The sequence below is a fragment of the Lissotriton helveticus genome, chromosome 8 (assembly GCF_964261635.1).
Source record: "Lissotriton helveticus chromosome 8, aLisHel1.1, whole genome shotgun sequence".
Lineage (NCBI taxonomy): Eukaryota > Metazoa > Chordata > Amphibia > Caudata > Salamandridae > Lissotriton > Lissotriton helveticus.
This window is the reverse complement of record NC_136069.1, coordinates 309,633,946-309,658,260: the sequence shown is the minus strand read 5'-3', so window position 1 is coordinate 309,658,260 and position 24,315 is coordinate 309,633,946. Positions and strand designations below refer to the sequence as shown.

The 24,315-nt window shown below is 47.5% G+C and overlaps 1 protein-coding gene across 2 annotated transcripts in view; it reads right to left on the bottom strand.

The window, feature by feature from the left end:
- IFT88 (intraflagellar transport 88) overlaps nucleotides 1–24,315 on the bottom strand; it is a 473,307-nt gene that overhangs the window by 176,706 nt on the left and 272,286 nt on the right. For both annotated transcript variants that reach the window (XM_078657075.1, XM_078657076.1), the window contains exon 20: nucleotides 13,827–13,942. In XM_078657075.1, coding sequence (XP_078513201.1) covers nucleotides 13,827–13,942 — 116 coding nt within the window. The remainder of the gene's footprint in view (nucleotides 1–13,826; nucleotides 13,943–24,315) is intronic.

Below are 24,315 nucleotides of genomic sequence, written 5' to 3'. Positions count from 1 at the left end.
GCAAAAGTGACAATTGTGAGCAAACAAAATACACGGGGTAGCAAAAGGGACATTACAGGAGGAAAAAGTGACATGTGTACAGGTTACAAAAGCGTACAGAGTACAAGTAGAGGTATAGTACTGCAATAAATAGCAGACACTCAAACCTAAGAACAAACGTTACGCAGGCAATGGTGGCACTTGTGCAAGTATCTAAAGCAAACAAAATATAAGAGGTAGCAAACAGTGTGTTACAAGAGAAAAGTGACATGTGCATGTTACAAAAGAGTACCAAACACAGGTAGAAGGATAATACTGCAATAAATGGCAGACACTCAAACCACACGAACACACTGGGAAGGCACTTCCAAAGTCATGGAGAATAGAATTTTCTATAATGGAAGGTTTTCCTTCAGATAATAGAGAGGGCGTGAATTAAATTTGGAAGTGTCTTTGAAGGAGGAGAACTTTGAGGTCAGTTTTGAAGGCCTGGGAGGAGGTGGTGGTCCGGAGCTGAGGCAGACGTGAGTTCCAGATTCGCACCGCGTTGCCTGAAATGGATTGGGCCATCGATCTTTCCTTCTTGAAAGTGGGAGATTCAAGCAGTAAATGTTCCGAATAACGTGAAGGTCTAGGGCCTCCAGAGAGTTTCAGTTTATTCGCCAGGTAGTGAGGAAAGGAGTGCAAGGCTTTATGGGTGATAAAGGCAGTCTTGTAGATAGATCTTGCCTCGATGGAAAGCCAGCGGAGGGTGGATAACATGGGTGTGATGTGGTCTCTTCTTTTGGCCCCATAAATGAAACAAGCTGCTGAATGGAGAACAGATTTAAGGGGGGACAGGTGAGATTTGGGGAGGCCAGTAAGCCAGTCTGAAGAGGACCAGCGATTGGACCAGGGTTTTAAGGTCTTGCTCCGGGAAGAAGCGACAAATTCCCCAAAGAAGGCGCAGTTGGTATCTAGCAGACTTTGCAATGGAATTGATGCGGGAGATTAGATTGAATTTTTTGTCGAGTATGACACCAAGGGATTTTGCGCTGTCGACAATGATGGGTTTATTGTTAAGTAGATTCATCTGATCCATCCATGATTGAACCGGGGGAGGAGAAAGTGAGGAGGAGAGGAGGAGGAATTCAGTTTTGGAGGGATTCAGAATCAGTTGACATCCAGTTTTGAATGGAGTCGAGAATAGAGCTTAGGATGGAGAGATCGTGAGTGGAGGCAACCTTGAGGTAGATTTGAGTGTTGCCTGCATAGAGATGATAGTGGATCCCGGATTTACTTAGGAGATTTCCCAGTGGTTCTAAATAGAGATTGAACAATGTGGGTGCAAGTATAGAGCCTTGAGGAACACCTTGACCTACCGCCAGAGGAGATGAAAGACTGTTCGCTATTTTGATAATTTGGGATCTATCTGAGAGGAAGGAAGCAAACCATTCAAGCACAGTGCCCTCCATTCCCATTCTCTGTTGAAGAGTGTTGAGGAGAGTGCTGTGATTGACAGTGTCAAAGGCTGCAGAAAGGTCAAGGAGAATTAGAAGACAAGACCCCCCCGAATTGAGTATCCACAGTGCGTCATCAATCACTTGCAGCAGGGCTGTTTCAGTGCTGCAGTTTTGGATGAAGCTGACTGAAAAAGTCAAGAAGATCATTGTCCTTGATATGACGAGAGAGTTGTTTCGCTACACTTCTTTCTGTGATCTTCGCAAGAAAGGGGAGGTTAGTGATGGGGCGGTAGTTGTTGAGGTCATTCGCATCAGCAGAGGGTTTTTAAGCAGAGGGGTGACCTGCCCAGTTTTGAAGGAGACAGGAAGGGAGCCTTGATAGAGAGAGAGGTTGACCAGAGTGGTCCAATAGGAATGGGTATAGAAGTCAGTGACAATGGCACTAGGGGTGGGGTAAAGAGAATCGTTGGAGGGCTTTGTTTCGAGGATGCAATTGAGGAGGGCATATTCAGAGATGGGGGTCAAAGTTCTGCCAAATGGCTAAGGATTTGCGCTCCTCTGGAGGGGTAGGATGAGCGACCTGATCCACAAGTGATTTCACTTTTTCTTCAAAGAATATAGCGAAATCTGCTGCTTTCTTTGTAGATCCTCCAACTTGGAGGATGGGGGAGAGCAGTTAGTATTCTTGATGAGATCAAATAGTTTTTTGGGTCCATTTTTGGCTGAGTCAAGGAGGGTTCTGAAGTGCGACGCTTTCCCAAGGAAGATGTGCTTGTGGTACTTGGATCTTGCTGAACGAAGCTTGACCAAATTATCGGTGGAGGGCGCTTTCCTCCATTGTTTCTCCAAGAATCTTAGGTGATTCCTTTCTTCATAGAGGGATTTGTTGAACCAAGGTGCTGAGGAAGTGGGCCTTTTCTTTTTGCTTTGGAGAGGAGCTACGTTATTGATTTTGACTGCAAGGACTGTGAGGCATTGGGAAGTAGGATCGTCAATATCTAGGTTCGGGACTAGCCTTGGAAGTGATAGCAAAGCTGATTCACAGAGTGAACCAACGTCAATATTTTTAGTGTCACGGAACCAGGAGGTAGCCCTCTTAGGTTGGCCAAGAGTGAAGAGAGATTGGGATGAGGAGGTGGTCAGACCAGTCTACATGAATGGGGGTGTCAATAGAAAGCATGCCTCCTTTAGAAATAACAAGGTCCAGGATTGAGCCCTTAGAGTGTGTTGATTCTGTGCAGTGTTGGATAAGATCATTTGCAGAGAGGAAGGTGGCCAGCAGATTCGCAGAAGAGTCTTGCGGTAAGCCCCAGTGGAGATTGAAGTCACTCACGAAGGTCTGATTGTCACTTTGCGAGTATTGGTTGCTGATGAAGTCAGTGAGTTCCTCCATAAACGAAGGGCCGCTACAAGGCGGGCGGTAAATGGCATGGAATCTGAGGGGTGAGCGGTGGTGTAATTGAAGCTCAAGAGATAGGCATTGAAAAGTGCGGAAGGAGCTGATAGGAAAAGCCTTAAGTTGAAGGGAGTTTCTAAAGATGACTGCAACACCTCACCCAACTTTGTCAATTCTGTCATTCCTAAATATAGAATAGCCTGTGGGTAATAGGAGATCAAACAGAGTGAGAGGTATCGTTGAACCAGGTCTCTGTTAGGACGAGCATGTCAATATTGTGAAGGGTGATGGTATCGGACCCCGACGCAGGAATCTTGCAATGCATTAAATAATTTCTTTATCGAAAAAATTGCCAAGATCAAGAACACGATTCCTTCAGTCCTCCCTGAGGACATGCCAGCCCCCCCCCCCCTGAAAACCCGCTCTCCCTGCTCTCCTTCCCTACCCTTGACCCAAGCACTTTGCCCAAACTTGCTGTTCGAGTCAAATCGGGCTCACACAATGACTGTTGCCCTCCCTCTGTCTTTCGCGACATCTGCCTGTCTATGCCGGACTGCATTTTGCCCTTATTAAATGCCTCACTGGAGACGGGAGCAGTACCTAATTCCTTCAAGGAGGCTGTCCTTGTGCCCCTACTAAAGAAGCCTGGAGCTGACCCGGACGACCTTGCCAACTATCGGCCTATTTCTCTCTTGCCCTACCTATCCAAACTCCTGGAGGCACATGTTACGAGCTGCTTATCTGAATTCATTGAGCGCTCTAACTTCCTCGAACCCAACCAGGCTGGGTTCAGACCAGCCCATTCCACCGAGGCTGTGATCCTGGCAGTCATGGATACCCTTAGGGCCAATGCCGATAAAGGGACATCACAGGCGCTTGTCCTGTTGGATCTGTCGGCTGCGTTCGACACGGTGGACCACAACATCCTTATCCACCGTGCCGAGCAAGCCGGCATCCAAGGCCTGGCCTCTGCCTGGCTCAAATCCTTCTTGTCGGGTAGATTGCAGGCGGTCCGGCTCGGTCCCTTCACAGCCGCACAGGTCCCATCTACCTGCGGAGTGCCTCAGGGATCTTCCCTGTCCCCTCTGCTTTTTAATCTCTATCTTCAGCCGCTTATCTTTTCCTTGAAGAGGTGGAATATCACCGTATTCAACTATGCAGACGATCTGCAAATCATTTTTCCGCTTAACACCCCCAATGCAGCCCTCGACTGTCAAGCAGTGATGCTACACATCCAACATTGGATGAACTCCCATCAGCTCAAATTGAACCCGGGGAAGACTGAGTTAATCCTCCCAGGAAACAGTCTTACCCACTGGGGCCCACAGTTCTGGCCAACTGAGCTTGGTTCCCCGCCCGCCCCGGCTAAGTCAGCAAAGAGCCTCGGGGTCATAATTGACTCGGACCTTTCTCTTAAGCCTCAGATCGGTGCGGTTGTGTCCTCATGTATGTTCCAGCTCAGAAAGATCAGAAAAGTCTCCCATCTCCTGACACCAGAGGCCCTGATACAAGTCCTGATTGCCCTGGTGCTCTCCCGCTTGGATTTCTCAAACTCCCTGTACTACGGCCTACCTAAATTCCTCCTTAGTAGGCTCCAGATTGTACTGAACCAAGCGGCAAGGCTGGCCTACAAAACCCCGAAGTGGCAATCTGCGAGACCTCTGCTTCACAGACTTCACTGGCTACCGGTAGAGCAGAGGACCGCATTTAAGATCGGCTGCCTGACCTTCAAAGTTGTGTTCGGGACCTCCCCTGCTTTTCTCAAATCATTGGTCATCCCCTACTGTCCAGCACGTAATCTTTGTTCCTCCCATCGCCTCTTGCTAGCTGTCCCTGCTACCAAATTAAAAAAGACCGGCGGTCGGAGATTTGCCTCCCTAGCCCCCGCCCTCTGGAACCAGTTACCTCTCTCTCTTAAATCTGCCAATTCCCTCTTGGCTTTTAGAAAACTTTTTAAAACCCACCTCTTCACACAGACTGGCTAGACCCTCGTCTCTCCATCTCACCTGCACTCAGCCAGCGCCAGGAAACCTCTCGGTGTCAGCGCGCTATACAAATTCCCCCTAAGATAAGATAAGATAAGATCGGAGATTTCAAGTTTGTGTTTTATTGCAGATCTGCAGTTGTGGAGCAGACAGCGCAGCTCTGTCAAGACAGCTTTGGTGACTTGGGCTATGAAGGGTGATAGGGATATTGTACTTATACGGGGGTGCTCAGGGGGGTTTAGGTGGATGCTTGGTTCTGACAGAGAAGATGGTCGGAATAGTGTAGATAGTAGGGTTACTAGGAGGTGCAAGTTGAAGAAGGGTGACGTTCAAGGGCTTGTGCGAGTTAACGATTTTTGCAACTACAGGTTATGCTTGGCTATAGTGAGGTGGGGGGCCGAGGTGCATCTCGTGGGAAGGTGAGCGTTTTCCAAAGGAGTTGAGGTGAATGGGAAAAGTGGAAATCTTGGAGCTTAAAAGTGAAATGGTAGCTACAAGCTGGGAGATGGAGGTGATAAAAGAGCCTAGCTTATTTTCCAGAGAGAGTAGGGCAGAGCACGGAAGGTTGGGTGGCTCGATGGAAACATGAGAGCTTGAAATTGGTGGTGGAGGGCAGGGAGAGGTGGGGGGACAGGAGGAGAGTTGGGGTATGGGGTTCATAGGTGGGGAGAGGTGGAGGTTGAGAGCGGGAGTTGGTGTATCAGAGGTGAAGGGAGAGTTGTCTTTGTTAGCGTTGCAAGAAGGAAAGGAATTGAGGACATATTTAGGGGGAGATGGGTGTGGATCAAGGCGGTGGGGTAGAAGGAGAGGGGAGGACTGTGTGGAGTCATCGGAATGTAGGAGGTTTCGGAGAAAAAGAAGGGAGGTGGTTGGAGAGGTCCTGTCAGCTAGGAGAGGTGGCTGTGAGGGAACGGGCATCTGGCAGAGTGAGGGGGGTTGGGAGAAAGGGAAGTTGAAGAAAGGAAATGGTTCTGCTGGGCCCGAGGGAGGTAAATGGAAAGGGTTACCAGGGGGGAGAAGGGGTAGCACAGCAATGGGTTTGTGAAGAAATCGGGGTAAATAGCGAGGGGAGGAGGGGGCAGAGAAGATGGGGAGAGGGAGGAATAAGGGAAGCGTAAAGAAAGTTAACTGGGGGAGAAGGTTGGAAAAGAGGTGGACTAAAAAGGGGGGTGGCAGGTAAGAATAGGGGGGAGGTGATGAGATTGGAGTACCGGGACGGTGCGGATTGGACGAGGAGTGTATTAGCTAGAGGTAAGGCTGACGTGATGAAGGGGGGGCGTACTGAGGGGGGAGGGGGAATGGGAGTGGAGGGGGAGGGGAGCGGGCCGACCTGTGCTTCTCGGGGGTGCAGCCTATTGGAGTGTAGGGGGGTCAGTGGAGGAGAAAGGGAGTAATGGGTGGAGCTAGATGAAGAGTCATGGGATAACCCGGTCGCAGAGGAGGGGAGTAGGGAGGGGCCTTTGTTAAACCAGAGTCTGTAGTGTACTGCGCGAGTTACTTGCTCTGATTTATTATACCGGAGTCCGTCCTGAGTTGCTTGCTATAAACAAAGTATTATTTCATTTCATCTCTGTGAAAGGAGATGATCTGAGCTCATGGGCTACGAAGTGCAAACCCCCACTCCCTCTCACTAACAGACGAGGCACTGGATCCAAGGGGTGGGGAGGAGGGCAGGTGGGAAAGGGGAGTCCTGCACTGAAACAACACTGCTGTAAATCAGCTCACAGCGTAGTTGTTGGGCCATGGCCAGTCTCACAGACTGATCGCTGTTTATAAGTCTGCCAGGCCTAGCAGCAATTGCGTGTGCAAGTTTAGAGTGACCTTCTTAGAAATGTTTGGACACTGGCACTTAATTTCTATTTACAAGCACTGATAGAAGTCCGCCAGTTATTATTGTGATGAGTGCCCTTAAGGGCTGTCTGTAAAACCTATGGCTTCATTGTTATGTTATGTTATATTATTAAACATTTATATCGCGCACGGATACTCAAGAGTGTCCCGGCGCGGAGGTGAACCATAAATGTAAATGTACAGGAATTTATATAGGGCAAATCACCAAGTGGTTTCTAAGCGCTTGCTTAGGGAACCCGTCCTGGTATTCCCCTGTGAGATAACCCCGGCAGGGTATCCGCAAGGTGAAAGCCAGGCATCCCACCACGAGGGGCCGTTGTGGAGATTAAGCAAGCTATTACCCAGAGTCGCAGAGTGTGAACCCGTGAATCGAGTAGGCACCGGAGCGAGAATTGTCGAGTCCATGGACATTTTAGGACTCAAGACCCCGCCGAGCTGGGAATTGAACCCTGGTCCCGGGCTGACCTCTGCTTCCAGGTCTGCCTCTTCTAACCAGTGAGCCACACTTCTCCACATAACAACGAGCAGTAAATTTAGGAGGGTTGATTAAAAAGGAAGGTCTTCAGCTGTTTCTTAAATAAAGTGGTGTCTTGGATGCTACGCAGCTCCAGGGGGAGAGAATTCCAGGCCTCCGCAGCCTTAACAGATAGAGAGCTACCCCCTAGCCAAACCCTGCGAAAGCGGGGGACGGTGATCAGTCGCAGAGAAGTAGAGCGGAGGTTTCTGCGAGGCGTGTAGAAGGAAAAGCGCCTCTGGAGGTAAGCCGGGCCGAGACCATGCAAGGCTCTGTGGGCCAACGTAAGGGCCTTAAACTGAATCCGATGGACAACAGGCAGCCAGTGCAGGTCTCGCAGATGCTGCATCATACTAGCGCGCCCAGGGATTTGCAACAGAACCCTGGCCGCTGCATTCTGAATTACTTGCAGTTTCTTTGACTGGTAACCCGGGAGTCCAACGTACAAGCCTTTGGCGTAGTCAATACGGGACAGAATAAGTGCCCGAGTGACCATTTCCCTGGCAGATCGGGGTAGCAGAGGAAAACATTTCCTGAGAGATTTAAAGATACCAAAGCATACCCCAGCCAGTCGCTTTATTTGAGTGGTAAATCTAAGGTCCTCCTCAAACCAGATCCCCAGGTTTTTAACAGGAACGCCGGATGACAAAGGCTGGGGGTACTCTGGGGGCCACAGAATCTCCTTAAAGAACGGAGGAAAAGGGCCGTAGAGGAGAACCTCCGACTTACCCTCGTTGCACTTTAGTTGTGCCCGGGCCAGCCAACCAAAGACCGCTGCAAGGCAGCGCTGGGCTGCTGAAGAAGATATTTCATCTTCCTTCAAGGTAAAGAGGAGCTGAGTGTCATCCGCATAAGCGATGACTTTTGCACCCAGCTCCTCTGCAAGAAAGATCAGAGGGGTAACATAAACATTAAAAAGCAGAGGACTCAAAGTCGAGCCCTGCGGGACTCCAGTAGCCACTATCCGGGGGGGATTGGAAGAAAAAGGAGGCCTCCAAACCTGCTGAGAGCGGTCAGCCAGGAAGGATTCGAGCCACTTCCAGGCCTGACCAGACACGCCAATGTGAGAGAGCCTAGAAAGGAGTAGTTGGTTGGGGACCGTGTCGAAGGCGGCAGAGAGGTCCAATAAAATCAGGGCCCCTCTGCCGCCCCCATCCAAACACTCCCTTATGGCTTCTGATATTTCCACAAGAGCGGTCTCGGTGCTATAGGAGGCTCTGAAGCCAGATTGAGCAGGATGAAGAGCACCTGATGACTCAACAAAAGTGGATAGCTGCCTAAAAACTGCTTTCTCACATATCTTGGCCATCGCCGGAAGAAGAGAAATAGGGCGATAGCTTGCAGGTATATTAGGATCAGAGGAAGACTTTTTCAGAAGTGGTATAAGTTTAGCCTCCTTCCAGACCTTAGGAACTATGCCAGTCTGGAGTGATAGATTTAAGATACTATTGACCTCTGGATTGACTACCTCAGCAAGCAGCCGAGCAAAACACGGATCTGAGGGAGATCCGGATTTGAGGGATGAGAGAATAGATAAAGAGTGCTTCAGGGTAATCGGCAGAAAAGCCGTTAGTGAGGGAGCGGGCAGGGGGGGAACAGGTAGACTTGGGGTGTGGGCGGCGTCCTGGCCAATACAGTATGACCCTAAAGAATCCTGTATAGCTTGGATTTTGTTGATAAAAAAATCTGACAATTGCTCACACCATTCTGCCGAGACGGGCAGATCCATCCGCTCTGCACTAGGATTAAGGAAACTCTGTACGATGGAAAATATTTCATTTGAGTTGTTTCTGGAGCCAGCAATACGCTCAGCGTAGAAAAGGCTCTTGGCCTCCCTAATGGCTCCATAATACTCCCTCTGGGCAGCTGTCGCCAATGGGCAGTAATTTGACCTCCAACAACGTTCTAATTTTTTGCAGGAGTATTTTAATGCTCTAAGGTTGCTAGAGTACCACAGTTGAGACGGTGTATTTCTAACACGATTATCGGGGAGGGGAGGGGTAACAAACTCCACAGCCTGGGCAATCCAGTTAGTAAAGTTCATTATGGCTCCCTCCAATGTCACATTGGCAGAAGGCCGGGAGTTAGACAGAACCCTGCCGAAGATAGAAGCGTCAATCCTCTGAGAGGGTCTGCTTTGAGGGGATTTTATAGAAATCATGGGTTTTGCAATGAACCAGGAGAACTGGATCAATAAATGATCGGACCAGGGCATTTGGAGAAGATGGATGCTGGACAACGGAAAGTTAGAGCATACCAGATTGAGGATATGCCCCGCAATATGCGTGGGGGAGTTAGTCCATTGAGTGAGTTGTGCCATTTTCAGGGAGTCCGATAGTTCAGTCGTATCAGCCCCGGACGGGTAGTCAAAATGTATATTAAAATCCCCCAGTAATAAAAAGCTGGAGAAACGTAAAGCCCTAGGGACAATGATCTCATCAAATGTTTATGCAAACTGTATTGTAATGAATACAATCTGGCTCACTGTTTCAAAACTTTCTTGAAAAGAACATCAACAGAAAGCCCGGTGGTAAATTAGGCTTTTTCGTTAGGCTCAGCTACTTTAGATCAGGTCACCAATTTAAGCCCAACCAGTTTCAAAGTTCACTGGCCGCCACTGTTTAGTTTTAAGAATGAAAAACGATGATTAAGCTTTAGAAAACAGTTGAAGACTGCACTATTCACCTAAAGGCTGATGATTCCGAGACTTGTAGTGCTGGGAGGCCTGTTGGGTAGCCACTGAGATCTAGAAATGTCAAGAACAGAATAAAAGGGAATATACTTGTTATGTTAAATTAATTTTATACAGCGCACAGCTACCCAACAAGGGTTTCCCAGCGCTAGACCTGACAGAGGACAGAGGTAGAGGAAAAGAAAGATGCAGTAAGATAAATTATTGGTTAAATAACCAGGTTTTTAAAAGTTTACGAAAATTCATATATGAAGTTTCATTACAAATTGCAGTGGGAAGAGAATTCCATATTGATGCACCAAGGCAGGCAAATGAACGACCTCCCATTCTTTTCAATTTCGTTCTGGGCACTGAAAATGTTCCCTGCGTGGCTGAACGAAGTGAACGAGAGGGCTGGTAAGAGTGAACTAAAGTTTGCAAATATTTAGGAGCAGAGCTTTGATTTTATGCATATAACTCATGGCCTTAAACTTTACACAGCTTTCAACTTTAAGCCAATGAAGACTGCGCAAGGCACTGGAAGTGGCTGAGGTTTTTGAGAGCTGGCAGAGCAGCCTGGCAGCAGGGTTCTGTACCACCTGTAGTTTCCGTGTAACATCCTTATTTGACCCCAAATAAAGGATGTTTCCATAGTACATTCTAGATGTCACAAGTGCCTGGACTACGGTTTTCTGAGTGGAAACCGGAAGCATCCAAATAATTATTTTCAACCATTAACACCATCAATGCTACAGAGATTCATCCTCTGTGCTAATCATCGATGAATCCCATTGTTCATGACGAGCTGAGCTCGTCATGAGCACACAAGCAGTGTACTGCATGACGAGCTGAGCTCGTCATGAGCATGAAAGGGGTTAAGATGGTGAAACAGGTGGCTGACACCTTTACTGCCTGTTGCTTCATGGAGAGTTTGTCGTCAATAACAACTCCCTGATTGCGAACATACTCAGAGGGTTGCGGAAGATCACCCATTTCACACAGCCAATGCTGGGGACCCCAAAGATCTTTATTTTTACCCAGAATGAGGACCTCCGTTTTTTCGCCATTTAATTTAAGAAGATTGGCTTGCATCCAAGATGCAATGTTCCTCAGACCAGTCTGAAGAACAGAGGATCCAGACATCTTTTCTGTTGAAAGGGAAAAAATGATCTGGGTATCATCAGCATAAGAGAAAAGGCACAGCCCCGCCTCCTCTGCTATTGTTGCCAGAGGTTTAACATATAGGTTGAACAGAAGAGGACTTAAGATGGAGCCCTGGGGTACCCCATAAGAAGAGGAATGGGTTTTAGAAGTGGCTCTGGCTGAAAAAACTTGAAAAGTCCTTTTGACTAAGAAAGATGAAAGCCAGCCAAGTGCAGAGTCAATAATGCCAATAGATTGCAAAGAATCAAATAACACAGTATGGGTCACCGTGCTCAGGTCGAGCAGTATGAGAGCCACGGTGTCCCTAGAATCGAGTAGCTGCCGTATCATTTCTGATACTCCAAGCAAAGTTGTCTCGGTGGAATAGCCAGCTCTAAAGCCGGACTGAGAGGAATGTAAAAAGTTCATAGATTCAACAAATTGAGTTAGTTGCTGGTTAACATGCTTTTCAAGAATTTGTGAGTAGGTGGGAAGCAAAGAAATAGGCCTAAAGTTGGATATTTCTTAACACCATAGACTGTTATATAATACAAGACATTCAGGAACTAGTTAGACTTCACTATCAATTGAGCTAAGACAATTCTTAACAATTTTAATTGCAGGACCAAACAGCTGCCAGCCATTTTGGATTGAAACTAGGAGCTTTAAGTATCTCAGAAGTTAAGTTTGTCACTGTAAAGTCTGTTTTATTGAGTAAAACCTCCTAAGGTTCTTACTCAGTTCAATTCAGTTTAGAAAAGTGTCAAAAGATCCTATTGTCATCAGAAGGGACTAGCTCCCCTGCCTACATGTATTACACTCCATACACTGGTCTATGTGCTTCAGAATACTACAGTTAGGATCACCAGTGACAACAATGCAGTGGCGTTTATTGTACAAGAAACCCAGGCTGACACACAAGGGTATTATGTGGTTGCCCAGGACACCGCATCACGACCACCGTCACGGGAGACTGTTGACAGAGTCAACCCCTGGAAACGGCCACCTTTCCCCCCAGGTACTGTGTGTGAGCCAATGGACCCAAAAAGTCCTTGAAAGTCGAGTCACGTGCTCGCCTTCAGTGGAGATCCTTAACCCACGCTGGTTCTGAGGGACCTGTGGTGTACCTTCATCGAGGCACTAGCTTCAAATACTGTTTTGGCCACGATAGAAGTCTGCAGGGACTTGGAGCCTTCCATGTTTTGAACTGTTGATCGTGAGTGTTGCCAAAGCACTGTATTTACCTGTATACTTTAAATGCTTTTAACTTCAAACGTGTACATCAGATTTTTGTCATTTTGGTCTTGCTTTGTTGATAATATACTAAGCTATTTTTACAAACCTGTGTGGAGTCTTTTTGTTACTGTGTGGATTGCACAAATACTTTATACAGTTGTCTCTTTTGATAAGCATGCCTGCTCTGTTCCAAGCTACCAGAGGGTGAGCACAGGTTATGTCAGGTGTGTATCTAGCGTACCCTGAATGGAGTGGTGGGTTCGGTCTATCCTGAGTGTACACCTTAGCCAACCAGAAACCCCAATTCTAACAGGAGTGAAGTTGCCGTTCTACAGCTTTCGCTACTTTCTCCCTCTTAACCGCATGCGCGCTAGCGGTTTTCCCGCTGTACGCAGCGGTTTTTAAAAACCCGCGTTACATGACGAGCTGAGCTCGTCATGAGTGTACGAGAGGCGTAACTCATGACGAGCTCAGCTCGTCATGAAAGTCGAAGGGGTTAAAGACAGTAATCATAGTTTCTGTTCAACCAACTACGACTTGGAGTCGTCTAAATGTTTTATGACCGCTCAATGCATTTTGGGAAAAGAAGGAGAGGCTGGATCTGTCTAGATGTTTGCTGCAGTACTGGGGCCAGGTCAGTTGTTTTAAGTATCGGTTTGACCACTATGCTTTTTTCATAATACTGTAGGAACTGCTCACCTTCTGAAGAAAGTACAATGATTGTGCAAATTGTAATATTTTAGATTGTCTTCATTTATACTTACATTATATGCAAAACTGACATTGCAAATAAAGAAAAACAATAATGTTCATTAAAGCTACCCATAAGTCCTCACTGTGCTTGTTGTTTTGTGGTTAAAAACATACAAGCAGCGAGTATAATGGCGGTCTCCGTCTTGGAGTTGTCCATTAGTCTTACGATTTACGAAAGATATGCTGGTAACTGTCGGTGCTAACTGGCCACGTATGTTACATATGTGTTGTAAGAACAGCTGAACATTTCAACTATTAGAAAATGAATTCTCTGGTTTAGTACTACAGGTTAGAAAAGGGAAACTTGTATTAAAATGGCGGGTAAATACGTTTGTGTTTCAGGGGGTAATATAATATGTTATAAACGTATCCTTAAAACAGGCAAAAGAAAAATCAACTGTCCATTGTTAAACAGCGCTAGTCAGTGACTGAAGTAGAACATATAAAGGGCATAAATATAACAGTTTAAACAAAGTACATTTCTATATAAGTACGAATCCATTCACACCATGTTCACAGAGTAGAGAATGGGCCATTACATTCAACAGTTACTAGGCCCCGCCCCATTACGGACCCCGCCCCCTTCCATCAATGTCAGAAGAGGGATAGTCACATAAACACCATATATACTCAATACCCGAGATTACTCAAAGGCACTGACGTTAGGGCCTAAATCTTTTATTCAGTTAAAGGGCAGGCACCTCACACATACATTTTAAAAAATAGCTGAAGCAGAAAAGGTCTTTAATTAAAAATATCAAGCAGCTCAGTGAGAAGTCCCATTTCTCTCAGCTTCTCGCTCAGAATCATAACTTGACATGCAAGGCTCCGAGTAAAGAGGCGAACTTCTACTCACAGGATAAGTGCTGCTCTTTCAAAGTACTTGATGGCTTTTTCACAGAACTGCGTGTCGATGTAATAGGCTCCCAGCCACTCAATGACCTCAATGTTCGAGGGGAAATAGCGATACGACTGAAGTATGAAAGGAAGAGAGAAACAATTTTAGCAATAAACAACATTTCGATTCGAGCCGCAAACATGCTTAAATGAGTCAAAAACTTTATGTCGCGCGCCTACACACACACACACACACACACACAACCTGAATGAAAGTACTGTGTACCTACTAAGGACTAATCCCTAAATGCCAACTTTGTTTTATAGAAACCATAGTTGGATGGTTACTTGCAATGCTTCAAATCAAACCTTATATCCGTCAGGTATTGTTTATGAAAAAAAGGATCAATTTACTTAGGCCCTCATAACAAAGGGGCAGTAAAATTCCGGCCCCTGTGTAAACCCTTTAATGTTATTAGTATTATAGTATACTATTTGTATGATAAATTATGCAGAGTTTGTCACTGGATGTTATAAAGTGCACAGCCCCCGTTAATTGTCAACAGGTCAAGCCTGTGTAATTTGCAGAGGGAATGGCCTGTAATTACCTGCAAATGTGGGTTTTGGGGCGTTAAGCACACAACTTAGCATATTATCCCCCATCCTTGTGGTATTTATCTCACTCAATAAATTAAGACCCCTGCAGTGCCGGATTTTTCTGATAGAGATAAATATGGCCCTCCAGGGCACTCATAATGAGGCCTCAATGGTAAAAGTGAACAAGTTACGGTACTTACGTTCAGTAACTCCTCATCAGGAAGAGACCCTATCTAGCTGCAGGTTCCTTAGTTCCCCAGGCATCAGACTGGATCCAGAAACTTGTGACGAGCAGTATCCCTGCAGCCCGGTAGTTGGTGTTGGATTGGCTTTGTGTGGCGTCATTTGCCGCGCTGGAAATTACATGTGCACTGCCAATATAGACGTAAACCCGCCGCACTGACCTCAGTTTCTTTTCGCCACTTTCCATGCCAGAAGGGCAGAGCCACGAGGAACATTGGCCACGGGTGTGCGGAGCTAGAGCTCTTAAAAGGGTTAACCCTTTACACTATAATCCATTCACAGAACCCCATGAAGAGTTGATTGACCACCCAGAACTCACAGGTACGATCAAGGTAGAACAACTGCGTCATCTTTGGGCCCAGTGGGTGGAGTCTCTCCTCTTCTTTAGAGGGATGAGGTGGAGCATAAAAGGTAGGCGAAGTAATGGACTGGCCTACCTGAAAAAGAGTTATCACCTTTGGTATTAAGGGTGCTCGAGTCTGGAGGACCACTTTATCTGGGTAGGAGTTAAGCTATGGAGAATTTACTGACAGTGCCTGTAACTCACTGTCCCTTCTGGCAGATGTCATTACCCAGTGGCGGCCGGTAAGTTTTGGAGGGGGGGGCGCGGATGGGACACACTCTCACGCACATACACTCATAACACTCAAAGCAATGTATTCACACACACACACACACACACCCACACACACACACACACACACACATCCATTCACAACACTCTTCACCAAAAATGCATACATACATGCACACAAACAAATCCACTCACGACACACTCTACACCAAACATTCATACATACATGGACGCACCAAACAGTTTAAAAGAAAAACAAAAACAAAAACTTACCTGCAGCCAGATCTGCCTCGGAGGTTCCCGGAGGCTTGGGACTGCTGCCTTCCCTCATTGGCTGACCTAAGGTCAGCCAATGAGGGAAGGCGGCAGTCCCAAAGTCATCACAAAGTGGGATGGGGTCAGTGAGACTGCTGACCCCAGCCCACTCTGTGACGAAGTGTCACTGATTGCCACTCGACCGTGAGCACTTCAGGGCTTAAAACTGAAGCACCCAGGTTCGAGGCAATCAGTGAAGCTACCCCTTGTCACTGAGGAGAGGGCCTCAGGGATCTTTGCTGAGCAGCGGAGGTCACACCCACAGGAGCTGTGACTTCCTCAGCCCAGCAAAGTTCAGCCCAGGCAGCCAGGAGCCTGCGCTAAATGCTCATGTCTGACTCCTGGCTGCCTGACCTGAAAGTGGACAGTGTCTGTCAGGCTGACCTTTGTTCAGCCTGACAGACACTGTTCACGAAGGGCAAAAGGTGGAGGGGCGTGGCGCCTCAGCCCCAATGGACCAGCTGCTCCTGTGATTACCACTCGGAAGGCCGTTTTGATGGTGAGAAGTCTCAGTGGGCAGTTGAGGAGTCGCCCAAAGGGAGCCCACATCAGGAACGTAAGAACCAGATTTAGGTCCCACTGGGGAATACTAAAAGGCGCTGTTGGGAACATATGCTGTAGACCTTTCAGGAACCTATTTACAATAGGGGATTTCAAAATGGATGGCTGGTCTGGCAACTCCAGAAATGCCGAAATGGCAAACAGATAAACCTTTTAATATGCCCTAAGCATAGCCCTACTAGCCAAGGAAAGAAGGGCCAGAAGAAAAGAGGTGTAGACTGGGGATCGACGTGTTTATCTGTACACCATGCCACAAAATTACTCCAACAACAGAAGTATACTGTCTTGGTGGAGGGAAACTTGGCTGCCAAAATAAAATTGCAGACTTTGGGAGGAAGGTCGAAAGCTGTCAACTGCTGCCATTCAATCTTCACGCATGAAGGTGAAGCGTTTTCAGGCTTGAGTGAAGAACCCTGTTTCTGTAGAGGAAAGAGAAGATTCTCTCGAAGAGGCAGCCTAATTGGAGGACATGGAGTTGTCCGAAAACACCTGTACCAGCCTTTCGCTGATTGAAGGAAGAAAAGCTTTCAATGCCAAACAAATCTCCAGAAGCTTCAACCGGTTGATGTGGAACCCGGATTCCACCGGATATCAGAGGCCTCTGCTTTCCACACCTCCCAGACGGCTGCCCCGTCTCAGGAGTAAGCATCTGTCACTACAGTCAGCTCTGCTTGGGGAAGGGAGAGGGGTCTACCACTGACCCAAGCCACCACTGCAGGTCTTTTGCAATTACCTCTGAGATCAGGACCATGTCAGAGAGATTCCCCTGATGCTGTGCCCACTGAAACTTACGGTCTTACTGCAGAGCAGGCATATGCCAACAGGCATGAGTCACAAGCAGGATGCAGGACGCCATGAGGCCCAGTAGCTAAGAGTCAGTCTTACCGAAATCCAGGATAAAGGCTGAAACGTCTATATCATAGCCTGAATATCCTTGACTCGCTGGTCGGGAGGTTAGGCACGAAAATGCAATGTATCCAAAACATCTCAAATGAAACGGAGCACCTGAGGGGGAGTCAGGTGTGACCTCAGCACGTTGACAGTGAACCTCAGCGAGTGCAGGAGGTTTGCTGTAGTCTGGAGGTGGGAGACGACTCCCTGTGTTGAGCCCGCCTTCAACAACCTGTCTTCGAGATGGGGAAGACTGGAACTCATGACCTCCGCAGATGAGCTGCAACCACCGCCATCACCTTGGTGAACATCTGAGGGGCGCTGGTAAGGCCAAAGAGGAGCATTGCAAACTGAAGTCCTCTTGGCCCACCGTGAACCGAAGGTAACGTCTGTGGACAGGCAGGATGGGGATGTGAAAAGATGCGTCCTGTAAGTCCAATGTTGACATCCATTTAATATAGGATGGAGACTTCTGTCCTTCTTGTGCACCAGAAACTAGTGCGAACAGCAACCAGGACCTACCTCTGATGTTGGCACCTTCTCTATGGCTCCATTGGCCAAGAGAGCCAACACTTCCTGACAGAGAAAGGAGAGTTGGTCCTCCATCAGCCTGTCGAAAATTAGTGGCATGTGTGGAGGGGTGGTCATAAGGGGGAGGTAGTAGCGCCTTTGGACGATCCGCAAAACACAATGGTCGGATGTTATTGACCTCCAGTGGTGCAGGTAATGGTGGATCCTGTCTCCCCAATGGATGCCCATGATGGTTATAGGGCAAACAAAAGGGGCTTGGAGGCTGTGGCTGTGGCTGCAGGGGGGGTGGTGGACTGGCCGACCTCTGGCTACCTGTCCAAGTGGTCTATGGGAGCCGCGTCCTTCGCAACAAAAAGGTTGGCCAACCTGCTGGTCGTGGTGGCTGGGAGGGTTGAGACATGGTTGAAAGCCCCTTGTGTGGCCACGAAAGGAGAGGAAGGCAGACTGGGGTTGGCATGGGGCCATGGAAAGGCCCAAGGACTTGCCCGTAGCCCTGCTGTCCTTAAAGCGATCCAGCGCAGAGTACGCCTTCTCTCCAAACAAATGGGAGCCATCAAAGGGCATGTCCATGAGCAAGGCCTGGACATCCCCCAAAAAACCAGTGGTCCTCATCCAGGCGTGGCACCTAAGGGCCACGATGATGATATTGCTCTGCCCAGTGAGTCAGACGTGTTTTGCCCACATCATATGGCAAACTTGGCAGCATTTATCCCGTCAGCAATTGCTTGAGAGAGTAAGGCTTGGGCCTCCTCCTAGACCCTAGGCAGCACATGCGCAACTGAGTCAGTGACCGTCCTGACGCTTTCAGAAGCGGTCGCTCCCCACGCTCCCGGATTTCCTGTGGTATCGTTGGGCTGCGCTCAATTGCTTAGCGCTTTACAGAACTGCTGCCTGCTTAAATTGAATACAGAACCACCTCTCCTTCAGAAAGCAACTAAAAACTTGGATATTCGATAAGTAAATTACCCCCCCCCCCGCCCCCAAGCGCCTTGAGACCCTCTGGGTGAGTAGTGCGCTATACAAATCTTTGAACTTGAACTTGAACAGATCAAATGGGAGTATCAGCCCAAGAGGCCTGCGTTGTTCACCGACCGCAGTGCTACGCTGGCAGAAGAGAACATCCTCTTCCTGAAGGTATCCAGTCTCTTGGACTCCCTATACGGTGACCAGGGTTGACTATGGAGTTGAGAGCTTGGTCCACCAAGCTCTCTGTGGTGGGGTGCTGGGTGAGGAAATTGGGTTCACCTGGGTCAGGGCGATTATGGCGGGAAACTGTCCTGTGCACAGGAGCCCCTGTGCAAGGCTTGGACCTGGCCCCAAGCAGCATGTCGATGAGGGCTTCATTGAAAGGGAGAAGTGGTTCAGATTTGGTGACTTCTGGTTGAAACACCTCCGTCAAGACATTTGTCTTGATCACAACTGAGGGCAATTGATGGTCCAAGACCTTAGCTGCCCTACTCAACACCATAGCGAACAAGCCAACCTCCTCCATAGCCATGGTAACGGAAAAGACCAGGTCAGTGTGTGGTGAGGTGTCGAGTCCATTGGCATCCACCAGATCCTCATACCAAGTGTCCTCAGGGTCTTCTAAGGGCTGGTAATCATAAGGATCCTCAGACGCCGCCATTCATCAACCAATCCAGGCCGGTCATAAGAGTAAGGCACCTACTGCGACATGGGTGGTCTGCCCCTGGTCAGCGTCGGAACCGCCTTCGGACAGTGCCCGTCCTGCTCCTTGTTGGGAATGATAATGATGGGGGAGGCAGCAGCTATTGGGGTTGGCACTGGAACGGGTGTCGGGGAGGGTCTAGGTCGCTCGACGGTGCCACTCTGGATCCGTCACTGGAACCTGGGGGCAGAAATTCAGTAGGGGCCCCCATGGCCTCAGAAAATTCCTTTAGCTGGGCAGGGGTCGCTCCGGCTCCCGGAAATTGAGGGAGGTTTGCAGGCGGCCCAGACGCAGACTCCACAACAGAGCTAGACCTCGAGTGCCGACGCCCCCGCATCTCATTCAAAGACCTGCGCGGCGAAGTCAAACACCTCTTTGACTTCTTCTTTTTCTTATGGGACTTATTCGATCTTTCTGATGACTTTGAATGGGACGACAATCGCCAGCAGCAGCTCCACAAACTATCTCAGGAACTTCTTTGCAACCGAGAGCTGGATTGTAACAGATTCATTCGGCATCGGGCAGCGAGGAGCTTGAGTAACCGATTCCTCTGCGCCTTTGGATGCATGGCGGCGGCAATCTTCGCACGTCTTAACATTGTGATCACACTCCAGACACCAAAAGCAAACCAAGCGTGGCTCCGTCACCAACCGCATGTTTTGAAACGTACCTCTTTGGTGGAAGGTCAGTCGGATAGTGACTGAGGGTAGCTCTCTCCAGATCTGCACTGACTGGCATTGAAAGAAATGAACCAACGTCAGCGCACTGGCGTGACACCTACATAGGCACCATGCACATCATTTTTGGCGTGGACAATGACTCCATGCGGAGCCAAACACCACCGGCTACGGGCGCACAGGGTTACTGCTCGTCAAAACGTTCCGGATCCAGTCTGATGCCTAGAGAATATTCTAAGGTTATCTACGGCTAGAAGTGTCCATCAGATGTTTCTCAAACAGTTAATTTTTTTGAAATATCTCTAGTAGAAAGTAACAATTAAAGAAGATTTTCACAACTGACACTTTCAAGGATTTATGTAAAATTGCCTGTATTTTTCTGGTTCAAATTCTGTCGCCAGATATAAGCCTAAATGCAATGCAGTGGGATGCTTGTTAGGATGGGTATGTTTCCACATGGTGTAAAGCTGTGTTCCTGTGCTGTGAGTGGTCAACTGAGAATATCTGGTATCCCAGTTTTTTACTTTGGCCCCAGACACATGCTAATTTAGAATGTGTGTCAAGGCCCAGGCCTGTTCTTTGACAGGGATAAGACCCTGTAACTGGAGGGCACACAAAGCACACCCTTATTTGTTTAACAGTGGACTAGCATGGTGGTAACATACCATGTTTTAGAAATCAGTCGTTTTTTATCTGCATCACAGGAGTGGAGGCCTACTGGCCCAATCATGTAAAGTTCCTCTGTTAAACGCTAATCTGTACCCTAGTGCTACTATAGTATGTATGTTTGCATGAGTATAGGTGTGTGGCCTGCATGGTGCATACATAATGTGCATGAGTGAACTACAGTTCTGGAGGATGGTGGGTTCCATTTTGGAAGCCCCTGGCATGTATATGTGTACAAAATGGAGCTGATTTTTTTCCCCAGATAGTGGAAGTGTATTGCTGACATTTCGGAAGCTGGAGGAGACCTAGATATCACAGTGAAGAATGGGGTGATATGACTCTCTTCAGAAATTCAATTGGGTCCTTTTGCTGCAAGGAGTTGCCTATATGCTTTGTGAGCACATCCAATTGGAAGTTGGTGGAAGTCCTGGGTGGTTTGTAGTCTCCTTTTTCAGTGTGTTAAGGGTCCTTGAGAGGAGGACAGACATTTGTCTCTCTTTCTGCGGGTAGGTGTGACTGATAGCGTGGTGCAGATGCTCATACAATATTGTAACTCTGTTGTGGGTGTCCCAACCTGAAGATGTTCCTTCTGTGAGGAGCATCACTCTACACGAAGAGGAGTCTAGAAACAGCCTGAGATGACACACAAAAGGGGAACTTATTCGAGCTGGTTCGAAAAGCAGAGACAGAATACATATGCCCCGTCTTCTGTTGGAAGTGGGAGTTCAATCAATCACGCCCCACTTGTTGACAGAGTTCCAAGTTCCCTTAGACAAAGGAAGGAGGTGCTCCAAAAGCATCCAGAACACTGCTGTGCAATCAGAGCTGGTGTCTGCCTGATCGCCAACATCCCAGTGGTGAGAGGACATCACATAGTGTCTGATGTGGAAGGAACAGCTGAGTACCAGCCTTAAGCACCTGGAGGTAACTTGCCTGAAGAGAAGAGTTTGCTAACCATGCAGGAGGTGCTGACCCCCAGAACAAGCAGAGCAGCTGACTTCCACGCATGAGTCCGTCCACCCAGAAAGACTCCAGGGAGAGCAATCGGAATGCTCGCAGATCAGAGCATTGTCTCTCCTTCCTGCAAAGGCAGAAGCTGCATCACTGTCCTGAAGAGTGCCCAAAGAGGATGATGCAGCTGTAACACCGATGTCTGGTCAAAACCTTGCCACTGTCCTCAAGCGTGCCATAAGTGGGTGGCGCTGCTCTAACCTAGAAGTGTGGCCAAAGCCATTACATTTTCCTGAAGTGTACTCGAAGCGGATGACGCCACTGTGACCCTGACATGTGGCCAAAGCTGTGGCGAGTTGCGAGTCCTGTGAAAGGAAGGAGAAATCCTGTCGTCCGCACTACGAATTGGATAAGTGATAGCTGACAGAAATGGTTTGAGTCTCCCGGAAAGAACACGGTTGACATGTATTAAGTGGTACTTAAATTGCAGAAAGAATCCTTGGATTTAATTGCGGATTCCAACCTAAATGAAGGAAAAGAGGAATTATATGTTTTAAATTGCCCTAAAGTCCTGAAGAAGCCTGGAATTCAAGAGGCTGAAACGCGTCGACTGCATGGGTACGGCATCAACATAAGAGAAATGAAATTTGATATAAAGTATAAAAAAGGAGTTTGATACCAATGGAGGGAGAAATAATTGATCCTTAAAAAACTCCTATATACTTATAGTTGGTGACCCGAGTACAGGGAATGTTTGGAGATAATGGTTGGATTAACATCCCTGACTTGAAATACTAGTGGGCTTTTTGAACCAGAAAATAAGGTTCATGATTTATGTGTAACTGTTTTCTATGTCCTCTTGATTTAGAATTTCTGTATTTGTCCCTATTTTGTATAAATATTGTATATATATATGTTTGTATATATAAGTGTTTCCTAAATAAGATAAAATAAGAAAAGATACAACAAATATATAAATAAATTTTCAAGAAATTTCTTTTCTAAATCAATTTTTTCCAATTTATGAACCATATGGAAATACATATATAGGAATAGAGTTTGTTTTCTTTAACAAAATGAGTTTTGATTGAATTCTAAAGACAACTAAGTGTGTCAGGGAAAGGTAATTAATGGTACCGGTCCCAGGATTGATTCTAAAAAAACTATACCGTAGGCATCAATTTTTTCTCACTCTGTGGTAGTGTCCTTCAGCAGATGATCTGCTGTGACCCCAGAAGTATGGCCTGGGGCAGATCTAGCCGCCGTGCATCAGGGATCATGATGTTGATGATGATCAAAAGCTGCAAACTTCTGCCCCCCTGCCTGACTCACTCCAGATACCGGACATCTGCAATGCGGGAGCCTGTCAACAGCTTGAGGTAGCCTCCACAGCTATCATGTTCCAGACCTCAAAACAAGTGTTGCCTCTCTTGCAGCAAGTGCATCTCTTTTTCACAGGAGAAGGGGAAGTACATGACATGCATGGCGGGCACTACTGTGGTCTACAGGTAGGGAGGGGGAGAACTGCCCCTGAGACCTGCCATATTAGCCCTTAAGTTAAGTGGAAGGATAACATGAAATCTAACAACAGGAGTATCCAGCCCCTGTGAAAAACACCTGCATTTTATAGTGTGTAGCATTTTGTTTAATGTGTATTACTTTCTTCTTACAAAATACAAGCACTGAGTTGGACAATAGGTTATTGCACTATTGGGTGATTGTTGAGTTCTCAGCTCGTATCAGCCCCGCGTTGCCTCCCAGAGAAACCTGTAATTGCTTGCCAAAAATATCACTGAGAGTCAAGTGCTGAAGGGGTTGCAATTGGCCCAGTTTACAGAGCCATTGTAGGATGGACCCTAGACATAAGAGGCAAATGTCCCCACCACCACAGCGAAGCCCAGTAGCCCCTGCTTACCCCATGATCCCCACTGCTAGCGAGCTGTTTGAGCTCCTGCTAAGCCAGTTCCAACTTTAAACAACAGCGAAATCTAGTTGAGGCACGTAACTTGCAGTCGGCTCTCATAAACACCAAGGGAGAGGAAAAAAAGGGAAAACCAGCGGTTGAAATAGAGAAGTCAACATTAGCTTACCAGGAACAAGAGGAAAGGAGTAGGGAAAGACATAAAGAATGGGCCTAAGAGGCGAGAATGAAGGAGGAGAAAATGCAGGAAAACAAAAAAGGATACAGAACTAGAGAGGAAGATTCAGAGAAAGAAAAGCTCTGAGTGATCAGAGGAGACAGCTATATCTGGGAAAAGCGATTCTACTTCCAACTCTTCAATTTCCTACCAAGGTTCCATAAGCCTGCGTGCACAAGTATGTGGAGGGACAAGATATTTGGAATGGTTGTGAGTTTTGAGACTGCTTGTAAGACGCAGGCTGAGAAAGATGTGTATATGGCAGCCACTTTCATGAGTTGCTTGCTCATGCAAGGTACATCATTGGAAGAATGCCTGTAACTCAGCAGATGTTTTATGAGCGGATGAAAGAGCTCAGACTAGAAGGTTTGGCTGGAGCCAGTTTAATACCTTCCATAGGACCATTAGTGGTGTAAGGCAAAATTAAGGGGTCCCCCTGCATAACGGACTCAAAGAGTCTGCTCGGAAAAGCAGAGTGACTTTCCGGAGCGTCTAATTATTTCAAATTGCAAGCCACTGCGTGCTTTCTGCAAGGCATGCAATGGTATGGCTTAGAGGTTAAGGGGGCCCCCCTCTAAAACAAGAAACCCTTGGGGACTCCCGCACTGTGGAGGCTGCACAGACCTCTGTTATGCCCCTGAGGACCATAGGATACCTCCCATGGGATACTTTGCTCTTCAGTAAAGAAAACATAA